The sequence below is a fragment of the Cyanidioschyzon merolae genome, chromosome 14 (genome assembly GCF_000091205.1).
Source record: "Cyanidioschyzon merolae strain 10D DNA, chromosome 14, complete genome".
NCBI classification, from domain to species: Eukaryota; Rhodophyta; class Bangiophyceae; order Cyanidiales; family Cyanidiaceae; genus Cyanidioschyzon; species Cyanidioschyzon merolae.
Window position 1 is genome coordinate 138,009 of NC_010140.1, and position 17,817 is coordinate 155,825.

Consider the following 17,817-nt stretch of genomic DNA (forward strand, 5'->3'; position numbering starts at 1 on the left):
TCGATCTGTTCCTGCGTATCGATTGGGTTTTCCGAACGATTTACCAGAGACAGAGCTTCGAGATTCGCAGTGCAGCAATACGGGATTACGGATTCATAGATAATTTCAGGAGTTTCCATCGTCTTGTCGCGGAAATTCAGGATGCCAAGGATATCGGGGTGATTCGCAACACACTCGAACAAAGGCACCTCAAATAGATGATCGTATCTTCCAGTGCATACGCACGAGGCTCCGCTCTCCTCCAATCCCTGCGGTACCAGCATGCTCTAATCAGGTATGCTTCGGGTTTTCGATTTCTGTGGTCCAAGGCAACTCGCGGACGCGACAATGCGCGCTGTTGAATGGACGAGGAAGACAACTCGGCGTCGTCGTTTGAAGAGTTGTTGCATGGAGAAGGGTCCTGGATGCTGACTTGAGGCATCGCAGCGATCGACTCGAATGGAGTGTCGAAGGAGCAACCCATATCGACCGGATTTCCATACTGGATTTCCGTCTCGGTTCTTGGTTGTGCATGGAGAACATTGCGTTCAGCAAATCCTCTATTGATCGGAAGGGCGTGCGCTTGCTTGTGAAGCGAACAGCGTACCCGCCTATGCGACTGCCCAGAGGAGGCTCGTATCGGAAGTGTGCGGCACTCGGCATTGAGACTGAGGCAGATATCATGGGGCGCCCTCTCTACCAGTCCGGGGCACGTACCGGGCGAAGAAGCGAGCGGTGACGCACCCCAGGGCGGCGCTCGGAGGCGGAGGCGGCACGGGAGGCCCACGGGAATACCCTGCGGTAGCCGAACGATACCCCGACGAATTCGCTCCCCGGATTCATACAAAGCAAAGGCACGTAGTAAGGGAAACATGTATCGATTGTGACGCCAATGCATACACTGCATGAAGAACTGCTGCAGGCGGCGACCTTGCGACTCGAACGCTGCCATCAAAGTCCTTCGACTGCTGCAAACGTAGCCAGTTCGAAAGGAACGACCGAGTTGTTCACAGCCGGCGCTCAGAGAGAGTCTAAAGGAAGCGGTTGCCGAGAAATCCCGCATATATCGGTGTTGATCACAGTCGAAAGAAGCCAAACCAGTAGCGTATACGCCCGAGTTGTCAAACTGGACCCATTCCATCTCAGTCTGGTATGGCTCCATCATAACCCTGGACCCCCGGGTGTGCGTGTGCTATCAATAACCATCGGGAGACCGCAGTTCCATTTTAGACGTCGCCAGGTGCTGCTCATCCTGGAACCGTGTTCAGCTCAATACCAGCGAGCAAGTCGATGGAGCGATCGCCCTTGGCGTACGTTTTCGCTGGCGAGGGCGTTGCAGATGCGCCTCTCGCTGGCCAGCCTGCGGAGATGCAACATTTTTGTAATCGTAGTAGGTAGCGGGTCTGGGAAGTGGTACCAGGACGGCTCGTTTCTCTTGACTAGACGCGCATGGCTCATGACGACGTACTTCGATCGGCTGCTGGCGTCGCTTTCTTCAGCGCTCGAGATTAATGCAGCGACGCTGAGCGGTGCTGCGGATATCATCGTCATCCAACAGCCCGACGGACGCCTGGTGTCGACTCCGTTTCACGTCCGTTTCGGTAAACTGCAGTTACTTAAAAGTCGCGAGAAGGTCGTGGAGATTGAAGTTAGTCCGCTTGATGAAGTTGAAGCGGTAGCGGTAGCAAAGCAGCTGGAGCGCTCCTCCACGGCGAGCACCGGGCCACCGCCACCCCAGAGCCTAGAAACATCACGGGGCACGTACAGGGCACCGCTTACCATGCTGCTTGGCTCAGCTGGTGAGGCTTTTTTTGTAGAAGAGACATCTTCGGAGTCTACCGTCGAACTCGAGGGACAAACCCCCGGCGAGGCAATATGGGTGGAACGCGCCCCCAGTGAGCCACCTTCACCCTGCAGCGAAACCTTCCGCGACTGGCGCTCAGCAGCTGAGCCCAGTGCCGCGTCAAGCTGCCGAGAAGAGTCCCAGAGCGCCTTTAGCGATAGCGAGCAGCCCACTGGAGCCGAACGCCTCCAGCTGCCTCCGTCGGACTCCGCAGACCTGAGGGCATCCTCGCAACCAGAGTCGCGATGGAGCAGCCGCTTCGGCAGTATGCTACGAAGGCAACGTCAAACGGGGGCGGAAACACGCTCCTCATCGAGCACTCCGACAGATGTCATAACTTTGGGGATAGAGTCGCTGACGTCATCGCCACCGGCCGCTGCACAGCAACAAGCTGAACTGCTGGCATCGCGGGCTTCATCGCGATCCTCACTAGAGGGCGAGAGGTCTCCCGCAGCTGGCGTGGAGTCGCTTGTCTTTGAAATGGATGACAGTGGCCAAGCGATGACTGAGTCCAGTGTACCGGAAGTTGCAGCCGCTACCGCACCCGCACCCGCAGCATTCACGAGCGCCACGGATGTGCATGCTGTCGGCAAGCCCCCCGTTGCCTTGTCGCTATGTGGGCACTTGATCACACCCCAAATGACCCCTGTACAAGTACATGAGGTATTCGAAGCAAACCGCATATCCCTTGATTACTTTCGGGGTCATGTTACCATTCTCAATCATCCAGATATTCTGGTACGCATTCATGACCAAATCTACCCGCTACGAGTCGCAACACCGTTGCTGTACGGCATGTTGGCCTTTAACACGGTGCTTGATCCCCATGCGGTCGATCGACAAACAACAGCACCAAAAGCGCGACCGCCGAGAGCGCGTTTTACCTGGTTCGGGCTTCGAAGCAGTCAACTAGAGGACTCTAGTACCGATTTGTTGCAGCTGGGTGAGCCACTCACGGAAGCGGAAACTGAACTCAAGCCACCGATGGAAACAAGCACGACCAGCACCGCCGAAGCGAAGCAACATCTGCTGCCGCTGCACCGACCGCGATACATGCGCAAGTCGTTGTATCCGAGTTCTGCGCAGTTGGCGCAACTCGGCCTGCGACCCGGAACTAATCTGATCACGTTCACAGTGCAGAGTCGATTACAAGGAGTTCAACGAGTTTGTAGTCGAATCTATTTGTGGCCCCATGATGTGCGTCTATGCATCAGCGACGTCGACGGTACCATTACACGTAGCGATGTGCTTGGACAAATTCTCCCGCGTGTCGGCAAGGACTGGAGTCATCAGGGCGTCGCCAGTTTGTATCGAGCCATCGCTCGGAACGGGTACAAGTTTCTCTATTTAACATCGCGTGCGATAGGACAGGCGTCGGCTACTCGAAGCTACTTGACAACGCTGCAGCAAGAGGGGGGTCTTGGTCTTCCCGACGGGCCGCTCCTGCTCTCCCCGGATCGGGTGATCGAGTCTTTCACGCGCGAAGTGCTTCGACGGCGTCCGCAAGACTTTAAGATTGCAGCATTGGAGCAGGTCCGTCGACTCTTTCCACCGGGCAACTACAATCCGTTTTTCGCGGGTTTCGGGAACCGCGACTCTGACCGCATCGCCTATGCGGCCGTTGGGGTGCCACCAGAGCGCGTCTTTATTGTGAACGCTCGCGGCGAGCTGCAGGTGGGTAACCACGTATACAGTGCGCTCTCGTCGTTCAACGCGCTGCAGAAACTCGTTGACTCCATCTTTCCCGACATTTCCACCGTTTCTGGGCAGCAGAAAGTAATGGAAGTTCACGAAGCGCATGCCTTTAATGATTATCAGTATTGGAAGCGACCCTATTCACCGACGGGAAGTAGCAGCGACGCTGTATCGCGTTTCTTTTCGTAGATGGGTGGATGTTTTCCTGCCTGCGGACTGTACTTGGACGCTTCTGGGTCGATGCGCGGCTGCACGCTGAGCACGAAGCTATCGAATAACCGCAGTACGGGCTGCCTGATCACTGCGATACTTGAATGGGCTCGTTGTCGTCCAGAGACGGTTGAGAGGCGCCACCAAGGTTGGTTGGTTGGTTGGTTCAGTGTCTGGGCACACACTGGCCACAAGCGTGGCGCTGCGCAACGCAGGAATCTTGCACTGGTCGATGTATCCCCGAGGCAAGTTCTCGACGCAATGCTGCAACTGTTTGAGAACGCAGATAGCCACGGGTTGAGCATTGCTACCCATCAGTACGCCCTCGTTCGTAGCAAATCCCAAGCGGGTTCAAGCATCGGACTGATCACTGTGATGCTTGGTTCGCTCCTCCCAGGACGTTGCCGGGAGGTTGCTCCAGAATGCTGCCGGTCTCTGGACAAAATATCGCGGTGCTCGACGATGGGCACGCTGACGCCTATTCTCGCGTAGCAGTGTAAAGTACGGCAGACAGCACAGGAGAAAGGCAGCCGCGTTGGACACCAGCAGCATGACCAGGTCGGTCCACCAGAGCACGTTACTGCAGCAGGGCAGCTTCGACGCGACCGCCGCTGCACTGCAGGTGCAGTCGGGACCACAACGACCAAAAGGCGTTTTGCCCGACACGGCATTCACAATGAAAATAGCCTCAGTGATGATGAGTGAAAGGAAATACGACAACAATACCGCGGCGCCGATGATGCCGGCGAGGCCGGTCGCCTCCACTGGTCGCTTTGCGATTCTTGTGAAAGCAACAAGAATGAGCCCGTAGCCGCCCACCGAGAGCCATAGAACTGCGGTGGTGTAGAGGGTCACCCCCATGGATACCGAGCACGGAGTCGCGTGACGATAACGATCCGCAGAAATGATAATAATGACGACAAAGGGCCAGACAAAGAGGGCCAATGCCAACATGGTGACCCCAAAGGCGAACAGCAGCAGACGCTTCAGGTTTTCGCGACTGGAGAGATGGCGCTGGTGAAAGCGACCCAGCATGTCGCCAACGTTGCGGCCCAGGCGACCGGGCTTGAGATTCCCCGCAAAATGTCGCCAGGAAAAATCCTGCAAGATGAGTTGACTTCCGCGCCAACGTACCGGCTTGGCGGCAACCTGACTCGAGTCCATGTTCGAACGTTGCATCTCTGCAATCTGCTGAGCGTACCAGTCGGAGGTGAAGAGCTGACCACCGCTCGGAGACGTTCCGGTTTCGGGCACGGAGGTGCCGCTTCTGTCTTCGTCCAACGTTTCTGGGCGCTGTAATGAGTGCAGACTGAACCCGCTACGCTCTTGTTTCGCAGTCGCTGTGTAGAGACGCTCGGCATATTGATAGAGGGCAAGCGTTTCTGGCTCGGCCTCTTTCTGGAGCCAAGTATTATACAGATGCTTTCTGCGGAAAGTACTGGGGTCTGTTTCGTACGAACCAGATGGAAGGGTTAATGTGGGCGGATCTCCAGCGATACTGGAGATGTCCGGGCCTGTCGCTTGCGCATCCGCTGACCCCAGCGCTGCCTGCAGCTCCACGAGGGACGGAACGCGTCTAGGCGCCCGCTGTTTCGCCGCATCCATGGGTGCTTTCAGAGCGAGCCTGCCACTGTCCAGGGCGAGTTCCGTTCATCGTCGTGCTCCCGCGCGGGAACAGTGACCACCAGCACCGGAGAACGGCGTTGGATTTCGCACCAGTTGCCACAGGTACAGAGGACGTCGCTAGGCGTGAAGTCGCAGTGTGCGGATTCAGCAGGTGCTGGGGCAAGAGAGCCAATCAGGGCGGGATGGAAACCCCAAACGACAGAGGCCTCCTCGTCGACTCGGCAGATTCGTGACGCACTGAGCGCCGTGTACGATGCAGCGCCTCTAATCAATACTAGGTCGCTATTCGGTAAGTCAGGTGTAAATATCACCGCTGTTGGAAGCGAGTTCGGCGTTTTCGCGGAAGCGCCAGGTACTGCACGTAGCTTCCGCGGTGGCTCCTCGTTCAGACCAGTCCCGGGTCACCTGTTGGTGTATCGCTATTCAAAAACACAGGTATGCGGCCAGGCTGGCAGTTTGCTCCGAACAACCAGCGTCGCGGTTGAGGGCGTCAGCCACGCTCTCTTCGTGGTGCGTTGCGGCTTCGCGACTGTGGTCTTCTTGACCAGTTTCCAAGCCCTGGCAGGAGTTGCGACCCTTGTGTACAATACAAATACAGACCAAGCTGACGCCCGAGACCGGTCCAAGGACCCCGTGTGTGCTTCCCAGGCTCCGGGTGTGTAGGCGCACTATAAGTGCGTCTAGCTAGCCTTGCCTGGGTACGAGCGTGTGTAGCCAGACCTCAGACCAGAGACCTCGGTGCCTCAGGGGACGCTTCCGTGCTCCAATAACCCCGAGCGGTGTCTTTTCTCAGAAACAGAGGCAGCTTTCAGACTCCGTAACCCAGTCCAGGCTTACGAGCTGCAGCCCGAATGGCAATGCGAAGTCGAGTAGCACACCGTTGGCGGTTTGATGCCCGGTGCTGGCGCCCGCCGGTCGAGAAACAGCACGGTGCCCGGGATTGGCGTCGGAAGCCCAGTTGCTGTTGTTGTTGGGGTTGCGGGTGCACTGGGGTAGCGCCTGGTGCACAGATAACTGCTCGTTGCCATGGAGGCTGTCACCGGTTCTGATCCGTCCGATCCTCTAGTTGCAGACGTCCTGGGCTGTGGTCAGCTGGACCTCACTCGAGGGCTCATGCAACGGGCGTCTTCGGGGCCGCGTTTGCGACCTGGAGGGCGATTCCGTCAACACGCTGCCGCTCTGGAGGCGCTAACGAGGCTGCGGCAGGATCTAGAAGCTGAGGGTCCAGAGTCGAGTGCGACTCAAGGGCAAAATACCGGTGTCAAATGGGACGTTCGCCACCCAGCGTTTGATCCTCGAAGCTATCTGTTCGAGGTTCACGTGGACACGTCCTATCAGGAGCTGGAACGCGGACTAGAGGAGTTAGCGCAGCGGAGGCAGCGTCTGGAGAAAGCGTACCTGCAAGCGGCAGTGCACTCACTTCCTGCGTACCTGACGACAATATTCACGCTACTCCCGGAACTGGAACCGTCCGGTTCAACCTCAGGGCGAACGCATCCACTTGAGCAATTAGAGTCAACTTTTCGAGGGGCGTGCGCGCAGCTCAGAGATTTGTTCGAAACCTACCACAACATTGGGGTTTCGTTGAGCGCTTGGCAGTATACCTCTGTGCGGATGCGTATCGATCCCGAGATCGGAATGATGTACAGACGGTTTCTGACTGCGCTGTTCGAGAGCGATGCAGCAGCAGCAGCTGCTGCTGCTGCTGCTGCCGCCGTGAGCTATAATACATTGATAGAATTACGAGCTCAGGCACGCAACGGGCTTGCTCAACGTGAAGCGTCCTCGACAGGGACACGCGAGTGGACCGACGTGACTCTCCGCTCGATGGAGTTCCTGCTTCAGAGGCTGCGTTTCTGCCCGCGATTCCAGAATGGAGCCGCGTCGATTCCGTCCGCTGCTTTCTGGAAGAGCTTCGATGAAACCGTCGAGCAAATCTGGGCAGAATGCACTGAACCACGCCGCACGGTCGAGACGTTTTATCTCCTGCGTTTGGACGTTGCCAGTGAGACGCTTCGGGAACGTTGTGACGCACATGCGCTGCGTCTGAAGAGCACCATCTTGCGGAGCGCCTTATCCGCAGTGGAAAACACGAAAGCAGAGGTACCGGCTGCCGAGTGCAAGTTCACATCAGAAATACCTTATACGGAGGTTTTCGCGGCGGCAGCCCAACTCGTTCTTGCGTACCTGCGGAAAGAGGTGATTGGAATGAGCCAGTTCGTTGCGAACCTTTTACACTACGTGGATGCGGCACGTCAAGCCCTGCTTGGCCCGATTTTGAACGATGCGGAACGCGAAGCGTCGGCTCGACTGGTCCAAGTCCTGCGAGCATTCATCGAAACCTGCATAGATATATCTAGGGAGGCGATGGACGCAAATCGGTGGAAGCTGCTGGCTCCAGACGCCTTAACGCCAGAGCTATGGGGCTCGGAAGCGCTAGCAGAGCGTCTGAAGGGTCTTCTGGAGACCAGTCTGCAGGCTTTGGGGCAGATTCCTTCTGGACGAAGCAGTTGAAATAGCGCAGAGGCACGGAGCAGCGTTCTCATCAAAGCACTCGAAAATTCATGGATATCTGCATCGCATCGTTGCGGACATGGCGAAAGCGTCTCTGGAGGAGGCACCGCGGCGCTGCGACACAGCTTCACTACGCCTAACTCAAGCTGATCAAGTGCCCAGTGCGCCATACTCGTTCCAAGAAAAGTCACTGACCGATCGCTCTCGACCTGCGTCACACATGTTGTTACCCGCTTTTCGACGAAGCGTACTGAGCAGAAGATTGAAGTGCGCTGCGAAAGAGACAGGCGAAAGAAAGCGACTTTTGTGACAAACAGGTCATTGTGTTGTGCGCCACACGCCAGTAGAAAGATAAAATTGGCACCTTTGCATGCGGATGTGGAAGGGTGCCACTGCCTTACCGACTGGAAAAGTTTGCGGGTGCCTCAAGTCGCTCATACGGGTCGGGGTGTTTCGGAACCACAGCAGTCCCCGGGTACGATCCTTGAACCCGGGGCTCGATGCTGGTGCTCGTGCAACCCGCAGTGCGTCTTGGCGAGCGGCCTCTGGGATCGTCGGGGTCTGCGCACCTCTCTATCGCAAGATTTTATCGACGACGGGGATTCGTAAAAGCCTGTATTGAAAGTATGGAAAGCAAGGGGGGAACACAAGCAGCACGGCAGCGGGCGCGCCCGTGATCCAGTACTGGGCATCCGCCCGTTTTCGCTAGTCCGATGACAAGGAGCCCGCGAGCCGCTGAACGATGCATATATTCGCATCTGGCGGCAAACGATGCCCAGTCGAGTCGAGACGGTCCTCCCAGTGATGACCATCAGCATCGGTGTGGTACCGAACATGCCAGGTCTCGCCGGCGGTGTTGCGACCCCATCGACAACCGTGGTACTGCGGATGCTCGGCAGATGAGTCGGCGCGGCGGCTTTCAAAGTACCACTCGTACCATACTTGGGATTCGTGATTGTGTGGCAAGATTCGTGCATCCACACCGAACTTGTCCCCGAAACGGAATAGGACCTGGGGTTGGTTCTCGAGGCGGTACTCGCCATGACGCTCGAGCCACCAGTTGCCGTCTGGGTTACGTCGTACGCGGGCATCCTGCCACATGAGCGCTGAGAGCAACGGAAGACTCTGCATCGGTCCTGTGGGGAACGAGTCCACCGGTTTCGCATTGCACTCGGCAGCGGTACTCGACTGGCAAGGCAGCGCCGCATGGACGCCATCCTGGGCGCCTTCATGTTCAGAGATCGAAAGCGCACTGAGTGCAGTCATCGCGCCGGCGTATCGATCGGGGTGGCGTGCATGTCCGCAGGCCTCGATTTCCAGCGGATGCTCGTTCGCTTCGTGGGAACTACGGGTAGAATGCGCACTAGGAGATCCCGAGGGAAAAGTGGTCCCTATGATTGACGCCAGATGCTCCCAGGGGCAATCGCTGTTCTCCTTTTCGGGCTCTGCAAGTGAGAAGCCAAGCGCCGATAGGCTTCTGCTGCTGCTGCTGCTGACGTTCTCGAAAACGGGCGCGTATAATTCAGCTCCAGGCATCGGCAACGAATACTGGATGCTATCATCCCAAGACGCTGGCAGAGATGCGCGTTTGCCCATTGGCCCTTTGCGGGGACCTGACTTCGATTGCTTCTCGGGTACATCTTGATTCCTTTCGCACAGCACTTGTATTTGTGGTTTGCTTTCCAGGCGCGCTCGGAATGGCGCTTGATTCTTCTCTATCTGCCCGAAAACTGTAGGGAATGCGAGATTCTCAGTTGTATGGACATTGGCGGATCGATGGTCCATCAGTTCTGAAGCAGGTAACTCGCTGCGGTGCGCTGTGTATTCTTCATTCGTCGGTATCGCCGCGTCTTCGGAGTCGTCATTGGAATCCGACAAGGCGACGAAAGTGGCGCTGAGGGATAGATCATGCAGATTCGCATAATGGCGACTATGGCGTCGGTACCACAGACGCTCGAGACGGTCGGGATCGTGCAGCTTCCGGCACGCGATTGTCTTGAGTGTCGGCCATGCACGCGCGCTGTACAGCCGTACTGGCTTGGGTAGAGGCAGCAGCGGCAGCAGCCAATAGCACGGTTGCACATGCCGTATGACAGAAGCAGCCGATGCAGGGCTTTCAGGGAACCTGCCTCTCGCAGGAGTGCGCTTGCGGCAGGAGCGGGCGAAGAGCGCGCTTCGCTCCTCACGCTCTCGGCTGCGTCTGCGCAAGCTGATGAGCACCAGCACCCAGACGACCATCCAACCAGCTACATGGAGTGCAACAGGCACTCTTGGGAGCTGGAGCGGCGCGTGCTGCGAATGCCATCGCTCAGAAGCGCTCCACCATGGGAGCCAAGAGTCCCGTCGAGCAGCGACCGCTCCCGATGGGAACGCCTCCGAAGCTGGAAAGCTGCTAGGTTCATGCAGGTCCACCGATAGCACGCACCCAGACTGCGGCTCTAAAGGCCTGTAGAGTGTGCGGCCTTTCGTTCCTGTTGGAGCATCCCCGATCCCGTAAACAGAGCCCGCTGTATGCTCTTCTATTCCGGTTGACCCGGATGCCTCGCGCAGTTTCAGAGACTCGCGTTTTGAATGCCGCCTATACGGTGCGCGTGTTTCATGCAGCCGAAAATGGTCTTCGTTCACGTTCGTTGGCGCATAGAGCGCAGCGTCGCGACCGTCTCGAGTTGCACGACCTCCGACGCCGTACGGATGCATATCCGGGGCGGTTTCCGACCAGGTTTCGCGCTGAGATCGCTGCATATCCCCTGTCAATGATTCAAAGAAAAAGTGTCTACTAGTACACGTCACCAATAGTTCCTGTAGCGTCAATAGAGCAGTTTCGTTGGTCACTGCTTAGAAACGCAAGGAATATGAATGCCAGTTGCATGTGGCGATAACGGCTGTGCCGTACGCGTGGCATGCACGGATCAGCGAGATCGCCTGGCGGGAAGCCGCCATACGATGCGTGCATGCGTACGTGCGTGCGCGATTCCGCAATGCGTAACGCCTCGGCGGTGCGCCGCGCGTTGCTGATCGCTATCGCATCGCAGTCTTTGCCCTCAAAAGTGTTCCGCATTCAGGTGCATGTCATCAAATGCTTTTTCGCTGCTTACCGCGGACGCATGCAAAGTGCTTTCGTTTGAAGTGATGAAAAAACCAGGGGAAAGTATGGACATGCAAGTCGGGAATCCTAGGGGGGTCGTCATCGCCGGGTGCAGGAAAAACAACAAAAAATCCTCTTCTCGTTGACTCTCGAGCGAAGAAGAAGAACAATGGACGAAGAAGAAATGAGGAGATCGTCGAGAAAAGGCGTTTGCCCGATGGAACGATGACGAGACTTTGGCGCCATACAGGGCACGAGTCCGAGGACTCTTTGTATCAGTGAATTCCACCAGCGAGAACGAACGCATAGAGTTCGTGAACAGAGACTTCAACATCGCCATAAAAATCCGACGATGTGCGGTACTGAAGACAAGACCCGCAGGGCTGTGGCTATCTAACTTTATGGAGCAGCCTCTCGGGCTCGAAGCATACGATGAGAAGCTGAAGCAGATAGCACGTGTACAGTCGCAAAAGGCTGAGAAGCGTCTGCGCCTGGGTAGATATACATCCTCGACATGGTCCTGCGACCTTTACGCAGCGTCCAACGAGGTACTGGGATCGAGGTGGCACGAGAGAGCGCCCGCGTTCGTGCGAGCTTTAGCGCGCAGCTTCAGTGTGCATGGGGATCCCGCAACTGATGGCACGTGGGTCAACTGGGCCGCTTCAGCTGCTACCCGAACGCCAATATGCAGAAGCTCCCTGCCTCTTGTGATTCGCTTTGCACATGTATCCGTCTTCTGAACAGGGGCATTTCTGTTATTTCCATTCAGAGGCAGATCAAGGAAAGACAGCGAGAGTGAATCAGTGCACAGAAGGGTTTACGCTAATGTCAGACTGAGATGGAATGGGTCCAGTTTGACAACTCGGGTGTATACGCTACTGGTTTGGCTTCTTTCGACTGTGATCAACACAGATATATGCGGGATTTCTCGGCAACCGCTTCCTTTAGACTCTCTCTGAGCGCCGGCTGTGAACAACTCGGTCGTTCCTTTCGAACTGGCTACGTTTGCAGCAGTCGAAGGACTTTGATGGCAGCGTTCGAGTCGCAAGGTCGCCGCCTGCAGCAGTTCTTCATGCAGTGTATGCATTGGCGTCACAATCGATACATGTTTCCCTTACTACGTGCCTTTGCTTTGTATGAATCCGGGGAGCGAATTCGTCGGGGTATCGTTCGGCTGCCGCAGGGTATTCCCGTGGGCCTCCCGTGCCGCCTCCGCCTCCGAGCGCCGCCCTGGGGTGCGTCACCGCTCGCTTCTTCGCCCGGTACGTGCCCGGGACTGGTAGAGAGGGCGCCCCATGATATCTGCCTCAGTCTCAATGCCGAGTGCCGCACACTTCCGATACGAGCCCCCTCTGGGCAGTCGCATAGGCGGGTACGCTGTTCGCTTCACAAGCAAGCGCACGCCCTTCCGATCAATAGAGGATTTGCTGAACGCAATGTTCTCCATGCACAACCAAGAACCGAGACGGAAATCCAGTATGGAAATCCGGTCGATATGGGTTGCTCCTTCGACACTCCATTCGAGTCGATCGCTGCGATGCCTCAAGTCAGCATTCAGGACCCTTCTCCATGCAACAACTCTTCAAACGACGACGCCGAGTTGTCTTCCTCGTCCATTCAACAGCGCGCATTGTCGCGTCCGCGAGTTGCCTTGGACCACAGAAATCGAAAACCCGAAGCATACCTGATTAGAGCATGCTGGTACCGCAGGGATTGGAGGAGAGCGGAGCCTCGTGCGTATGCACTGGAAGATACGATCATCTATTTGAGGTGCCTTTGTTCGAGTGTGTCGCGAATCACCCCGATATCCTTGGCATCCTGAATTTCCGCGACAAGACGATGGAAACTCCTGAAATTATCTATGAATCCGTAATCCCGTATTGCTGCACTGCGAATCTCGAAGCTCTGTCTCTGGTAAATCGTTCGGAAAACCCAATCGATACGCAGGAACAGATCGACAAGTTCAGCGTTCCATTTTAACCCGGCACGATCGTACAATACACTTGGCACTGTATGCAGCGCGGTGCTGGTCGTCGTTCATGGGCCCAGTATGCACCGGCTATAAAAAAACATGAGGACAGTAGACCCTGTCATCGTGCGCGGGTTCTGCGAGTCATACATTGCTGCTACAGGGAAAACGCCAAGACCTGGATCTTGCATGCCTTGATTTAGATCGTGCTGTAGTTTTTCATCGATATCTAGGATCCATCTACGAGTCTGAAAGTAAGGAAAACTGCAACCGATGCGCCTCGAAAGAAAAGTGGACGCCGCAGCATGCACCCAGGTACATCCATATGCACAGTCTGTTGTCTTCATGGGCAACGAAGCACGCACCCGGCCTTGCATCGGGTTATCATCCACCACGGCAGCCTGTGCGCACATACCTGGCGGCCGCCTGAGGATGCGAGCGTGTTCCGCACAAGTAACCGTTGAATCAAAGGCAAAGGCACTTGCACAGAATTGAAGGTTGACGCGTCAGTGAGAGCTGGCATCGTCCCACGCGTAAGAGCCTTGTCAGCATCATAGAACCTCTGCCAGGCACTCAATGGCGTGACAAGGGCACAGGCGGGCTCCCGGAGACCTCCAACGACCGCCACCCATCCATGATGATGCAGCATCGCTGAATCTTGTCTGAATCTCACGGGTACACAGGCGCTGCTGATCGACAGGGCTGGACCAGCACGCGCACCTGTGACCTAACTACGAATTCCGCCACCTCCACAGCGATATGCTCCACTTGTGAAGAGAACTTGTAGAGCAGGCACCCTGGAAACGTCGTCCAGACACGATGCGGTCTCGTCGTCTCTGTGCGAGCTTCGATGTGACGCTTCGCCAGCGTTGAATCTCTGCGGACCGGAAGCGGTACCGCTCCAGAGCCACATGCAACAATGCCCCGAATTCGAGCAGAGCGGTATGGCGGAGCTCTCGGAGCCGCCTCATCACATCTGCCACAACCAGAAATGTGCAAGTCATTCGGAAGCGTCGCATGGAACGCAGTTCCCAGCGTGGCAGTTGCTTGGAGCGACAAGCAGCGTTTTTCGCTCCACTCATGGATCTATATCGTATCTGCACTGAGAAACACCTCTATATTACGCGAGATATGCGATCAGTAAAAAATCCAGATTCACTCCATGATACCCGCGCGCTTCTGCGAACACACATGGATGAACGCTTGGGAAATAGCTCCCTGATGCTGTTCTTCATCGCGCCTGTTGATTATATAGGAATCGGTGCTGATGCAAGCTCGGTGGTAACTTCCCGTACGGGCGCCACAGACACATCCTTCACGTTCTGAATGAGTTTCTGCTACTCGGGGTGCCTCCTGGGCGTTCAGGAAGAGGCTGGAAGCCCCTACGTGAGGCGCAGGTTCCACCCTGACACCAAGTTCACACGTTCGCTGTGTCGCAGTTCGACAATCTTCAGCGCCCAGCGCGTGCAGCGCACGTGCGTTTGTATGCACTGTGGATCGCGAACGAGCCGAATCTCGGTTTGCGTCGACAGCTGGGGTCCGCACTCGAGCACCTGCGCGCAGCGCCTCGATTTGGAATGCGCCAGAGACAGCAATGCGCAGCTTGATTCAGCAGCCTTGTTGGCCTTGGTATGCACCCAGTGAACCCCATAGGTCAGGTTACCTGGAGATTACCCCATATTCTCAGCGGTACCTGTCATAGGCCACCATGCAGAGCATCGGTGCCCGGATTCCACCACAGTGCGCCGCCCCTGAGACACTCCGTATAAAAACTTGTCAGATACCACAACACACGAAGCCGCAGCGACCACTCAAGCGTCCCCAACGACGCCATTTGCGTTGCAGCAGTGCCACGGGTGCGTCCGCCGCCCTGCACGCATCGTTACGAACGGTACCGAACGGAGCTTCTCTCACAGACGCTCATGGCAAGCTCAGCGAACGATGGAACATTCGAAATGACCAGTATCTCCGAGGGAAAGCATGGGACATAGAACTTGGAAATAGGACGTGGAACGATGAATGCGCTTCTGATCGTTGACACCAAGCAAGCAATCGGCGGTACTGGGTCCCCAGCACCATTGAAGGAAACAAGCAACCAGGCACACAGACAGCGCCGCTCGCGAGATTCGAACCTCCAGATGCAGGCACAGGCGAGCCTTCGCGGGACGCGCCACATCGCCGCGGCACGCACGCAGCATCGAATGCGTGCGTGCGTGCGTGCGTGCGTGCGTTCGCGCGCGCTCCTTCAGTCGAAGCTTCACCAGCGGCACGTCTCTCGTGCTGCTTCAGCTGTTTGTTGGTGTCGATCAGGAGCATGTTGCCAGACACTGTCGTTCCAGCAGAGATACGTAGAGAAACCTCTTGCACTTGTGATGCTGAAGCGTTCAACGCGACGACAAGAGATATGAGCGCTGTGTCCCAAGTACCTGAGGTCTTGGCGACTGCATTGCCCGTGGCGGGTAGCGCAGTGGCGGGCGTAGCTGCAACCCCCGACTCTTTGACACAATCTGATCACCAGGTGATCCCTGGAAGCACATTACCTGTGACGTCGTCAACGACAGCGGGGCGCTTTCAAAATATCGAAGATGGAACAGAGCCAACTGCGAGTGCGTCGTCAGCACTCCGAGTGACGCTGATTGGGCGCGATAGCCTGCGGCCCGAAGGGAAGGGTCCCGGGCAGGGCGGCCCACCGGTGCGTACCGAAGTTGCGAACCGGGTGAAAGTGTTGCTTTTCAAGCAGCTGCAGAACGGTATTCATCCTGGAGGTGGGCACAAATCTGCGGCATCGCATACTGAGCGCCTGGTCGTGAACGAGCCGGAAGCTCCCCACGGGTGTTTCTGTCGACGAAGTAGCAGTGCGCACCGCACCCCAAAGCCTGCAGTGTCGGCGCCAGCAAGCGCGTCCCAGGTCGACGACGAATCAGCACCCATTGCTGCCTGTGTTCTATTCGGGACGGACCCACAGCAACCCTGGAATCGTTCCGCCGTGCACCGCATCAGGCTTTGCGTTCGCCATCTTCGCGAGTGTCGCGGCTGTGAAACACCTGGTATTCTCGGAGCGTCCGGATCGGCGGGAGAAGTCGAACGACTCCGACTGCAGACTGCACATTCCGGGAGTCTTCCGACGCAGGCAGACCCGCATTCGATCGCGGGGCTCCTGAAGGACACGCTCCGGCGAACGCGTCCTGCACTGTTGTCATCAGATGGCTACCAGTGCTTCCTCGAAATGGCAAGGAAAAGCGGCCCGGGTACCTCCTGGGATGAGGCCATCAATATTTTCCGTCTCTGGCAACGTATTAGTGCGAGTCAACCGCATTCCTACTGTCGAGATGTACTTGTAGAGATTTTACTCCTGCTCAACGAGGTAAGTCGCCTCAACGACATCAACAAGATGACGAGTCGCAACCTGGCGGTGGTCATGGCGCCCTGCCTTTGTGACTGGGACCCGCTCCGGCCGAATGCGCTCGAGCAACTGCATGTCATGACGGATATGGTGCAGTATCTGATAGAACGCGCGAAATTCGTCGCGGACATGGAGGGTCACCCCGGTACTGGACACGAGCGCATCAACCTCGCACCGGTCTCTTGCGCGTACCATTCGAGCGCCGAGTCGCTCAACGCTGCGACCGTGAAACCGCCATGCTACGCGTAAAGACACCACGACCTCGTAATCGCGTTCCTGTCAGAGGTGACCTCAACTGGAGGCTTCGACCCATTCCCGCCCGCTGGTTGCACTTGCATCACGACCATTTGCAAAAGCGAGACCCACGGGATGTTTCATTCCGATGGAACGACCACGCTACATACGCTGTTGGTGTGTAATCGCCGCGAATGTCTGGCTTTGCAGTTGCTGGGTTCACGTCGGTAGCAGGTCCGTCACTTGGCGCTGAAGCTGCAGAACATTCTCGGCGAGTGTGCCTGTCGAGCACAGCAGGCGAGCGAATGCGGGAACATGGTTACCGTGTAACGTCGCCCCGAAGGTCGGAAAGCCCCAAAGACGCAGTCCTTTGAATGCGGCTGGCTCAGTGACCCTGCTGGTCAGCCTGGTGTTCCAGTACCTAACGCCGTTGCGCACTGAGCACGCGATGGAAAGGCCGCAAACCATGCTGGGCACCTGGTATCCGAGCGCATGTGGCGCCGAAGTTATGGCCTCTGGCTTGGTCCTATAGCACGCCGCGCTGCTCGTTTTAAGCAGCACGCCTTGTCTAATAGGCATGCTTCGGGCGCGGCGAGCACCAGGGACCTGGCGGGTCCGCGGACTCGTTCCAGGACCTGCGGGCATGGCGCACATGTGTGGGTTTGTGTGTACACGGAACCCCGACACGAGAGATATCCAATGCCACGATCGACTCTTGGTAGAACATAGTATCTGCCGGATATTCTAGGCATCCCACAGGCCGCGGAACGGCGCCCAGTGGTCAGTCTGCAAGCCTCGGGGATGCCATGCGCCATGGACAAACAGGCGACGCAGAGCAGCGCCCTCGAGTAGACGTCCGTCGGGGTAAAACATGAGGTCGCGCTGACCCTGCAACGCGCCTCTGGCAGCGTTTTCAATAGCGGGGTAGGCGTCCGTTTTGGGTTTGCCTCCTGGAGCGTTCGCGGATCGCTCAGACCCGTATTTTATCGGAGGATACTCCCCGGAAACAGCGAGAGCATAAAAGCGTCGGCAGCGGAGCTGGGGTCTGTTCCTGGTCGCTTCGCAGGCTCCGTCCATTCATAACGCTCCAGTTCCATGCATTCATCGATCTCACACGACCTACCATGTAAAGTTTCTGACGGTACTGATTGCCGTCCAGCTTGCAAGCGGGGTCAGATGCTGCTTGCAGCCATCGCGCCTGAACAAGCGACCTGTATACCATGTTCGCACACAAAAAAGCGCACAAGGTGTTTTTCTAT

General features: G+C 56.9%; 7 protein-coding genes across 7 annotated transcripts; 4 read left to right on the top strand and 3 right to left on the bottom strand.

Moving 5' to 3' along the window:
* Nucleotides 1-136: 136 nt before the first annotated feature.
* On the bottom strand, nt 137-1,144 carry CYME_CMN060C (hypothetical protein; the record flags this gene model as incomplete). The annotated part of the gene is made up of 1 exon (XM_005537171.1): nt 137-1,144. The coding sequence occupies one exon, from the start codon at nt 1,142-1,144 to the stop codon at nt 137-139; it is 1,008 nt and encodes a 335-aa protein (XP_005537228.1).
* Nucleotides 872-3,706, top strand: CYME_CMN061C (hypothetical protein, conserved; the record flags this gene model as incomplete). Its single annotated transcript, XM_005537172.1, has 1 exon — nt 872-3,706. The coding sequence occupies one exon, from the start codon at nt 872-874 to the stop codon at nt 3,704-3,706; it is 2,835 nt and encodes a 944-aa protein (XP_005537229.1).
* A 372-nt stretch (nt 3,707-4,078) lies between these two features.
* On the bottom strand, nt 4,079-5,332 carry CYME_CMN062C (hypothetical protein; the record flags this gene model as incomplete). The annotated part of the gene is made up of 1 exon (XM_005537173.1): nt 4,079-5,332. One exon carries the CDS (start codon nt 5,330-5,332, stop codon nt 4,079-4,081), a length of 1,254 nt encoding a protein of 417 aa, XP_005537230.1.
* Nucleotides 5,333-6,379: 1,047 nt separating this feature from the next.
* CYME_CMN063C (hypothetical protein) lies at nt 6,380-7,867 on the top strand (the record flags this gene model as incomplete). Its single annotated transcript, XM_005537174.1, has 1 exon — nt 6,380-7,867. The coding sequence occupies one exon, from the start codon at nt 6,380-6,382 to the stop codon at nt 7,865-7,867; it is 1,488 nt and encodes a 495-aa protein (XP_005537231.1).
* Nucleotides 7,868-8,572: 705 nt separating this feature from the next.
* On the bottom strand, nt 8,573-10,609 carry CYME_CMN064C (hypothetical protein; the record flags this gene model as incomplete). The annotated part of the gene is made up of 1 exon (XM_005537175.1): nt 8,573-10,609. One exon carries the CDS (start codon nt 10,607-10,609, stop codon nt 8,573-8,575), a length of 2,037 nt encoding a protein of 678 aa, XP_005537232.1.
* A 1,181-nt stretch (nt 10,610-11,790) lies between these two features.
* Nucleotides 11,791-12,774, top strand: CYME_CMN065C (hypothetical protein; the record flags this gene model as incomplete). The annotated part of the gene is made up of 1 exon (XM_005537176.1): nt 11,791-12,774. One exon carries the CDS (start codon nt 11,791-11,793, stop codon nt 12,772-12,774), a length of 984 nt encoding a protein of 327 aa, XP_005537233.1.
* Nucleotides 12,775-15,235: 2,461 nt separating this feature from the next.
* On the top strand, nt 15,236-16,573 carry CYME_CMN066C (hypothetical protein, conserved; the record flags this gene model as incomplete). The annotated part of the gene is made up of 1 exon (XM_005537177.1): nt 15,236-16,573. The coding sequence occupies one exon, from the start codon at nt 15,236-15,238 to the stop codon at nt 16,571-16,573; it is 1,338 nt and encodes a 445-aa protein (XP_005537234.1).
* Nucleotides 16,574-17,817: the final 1,244 nt, after the last annotated feature.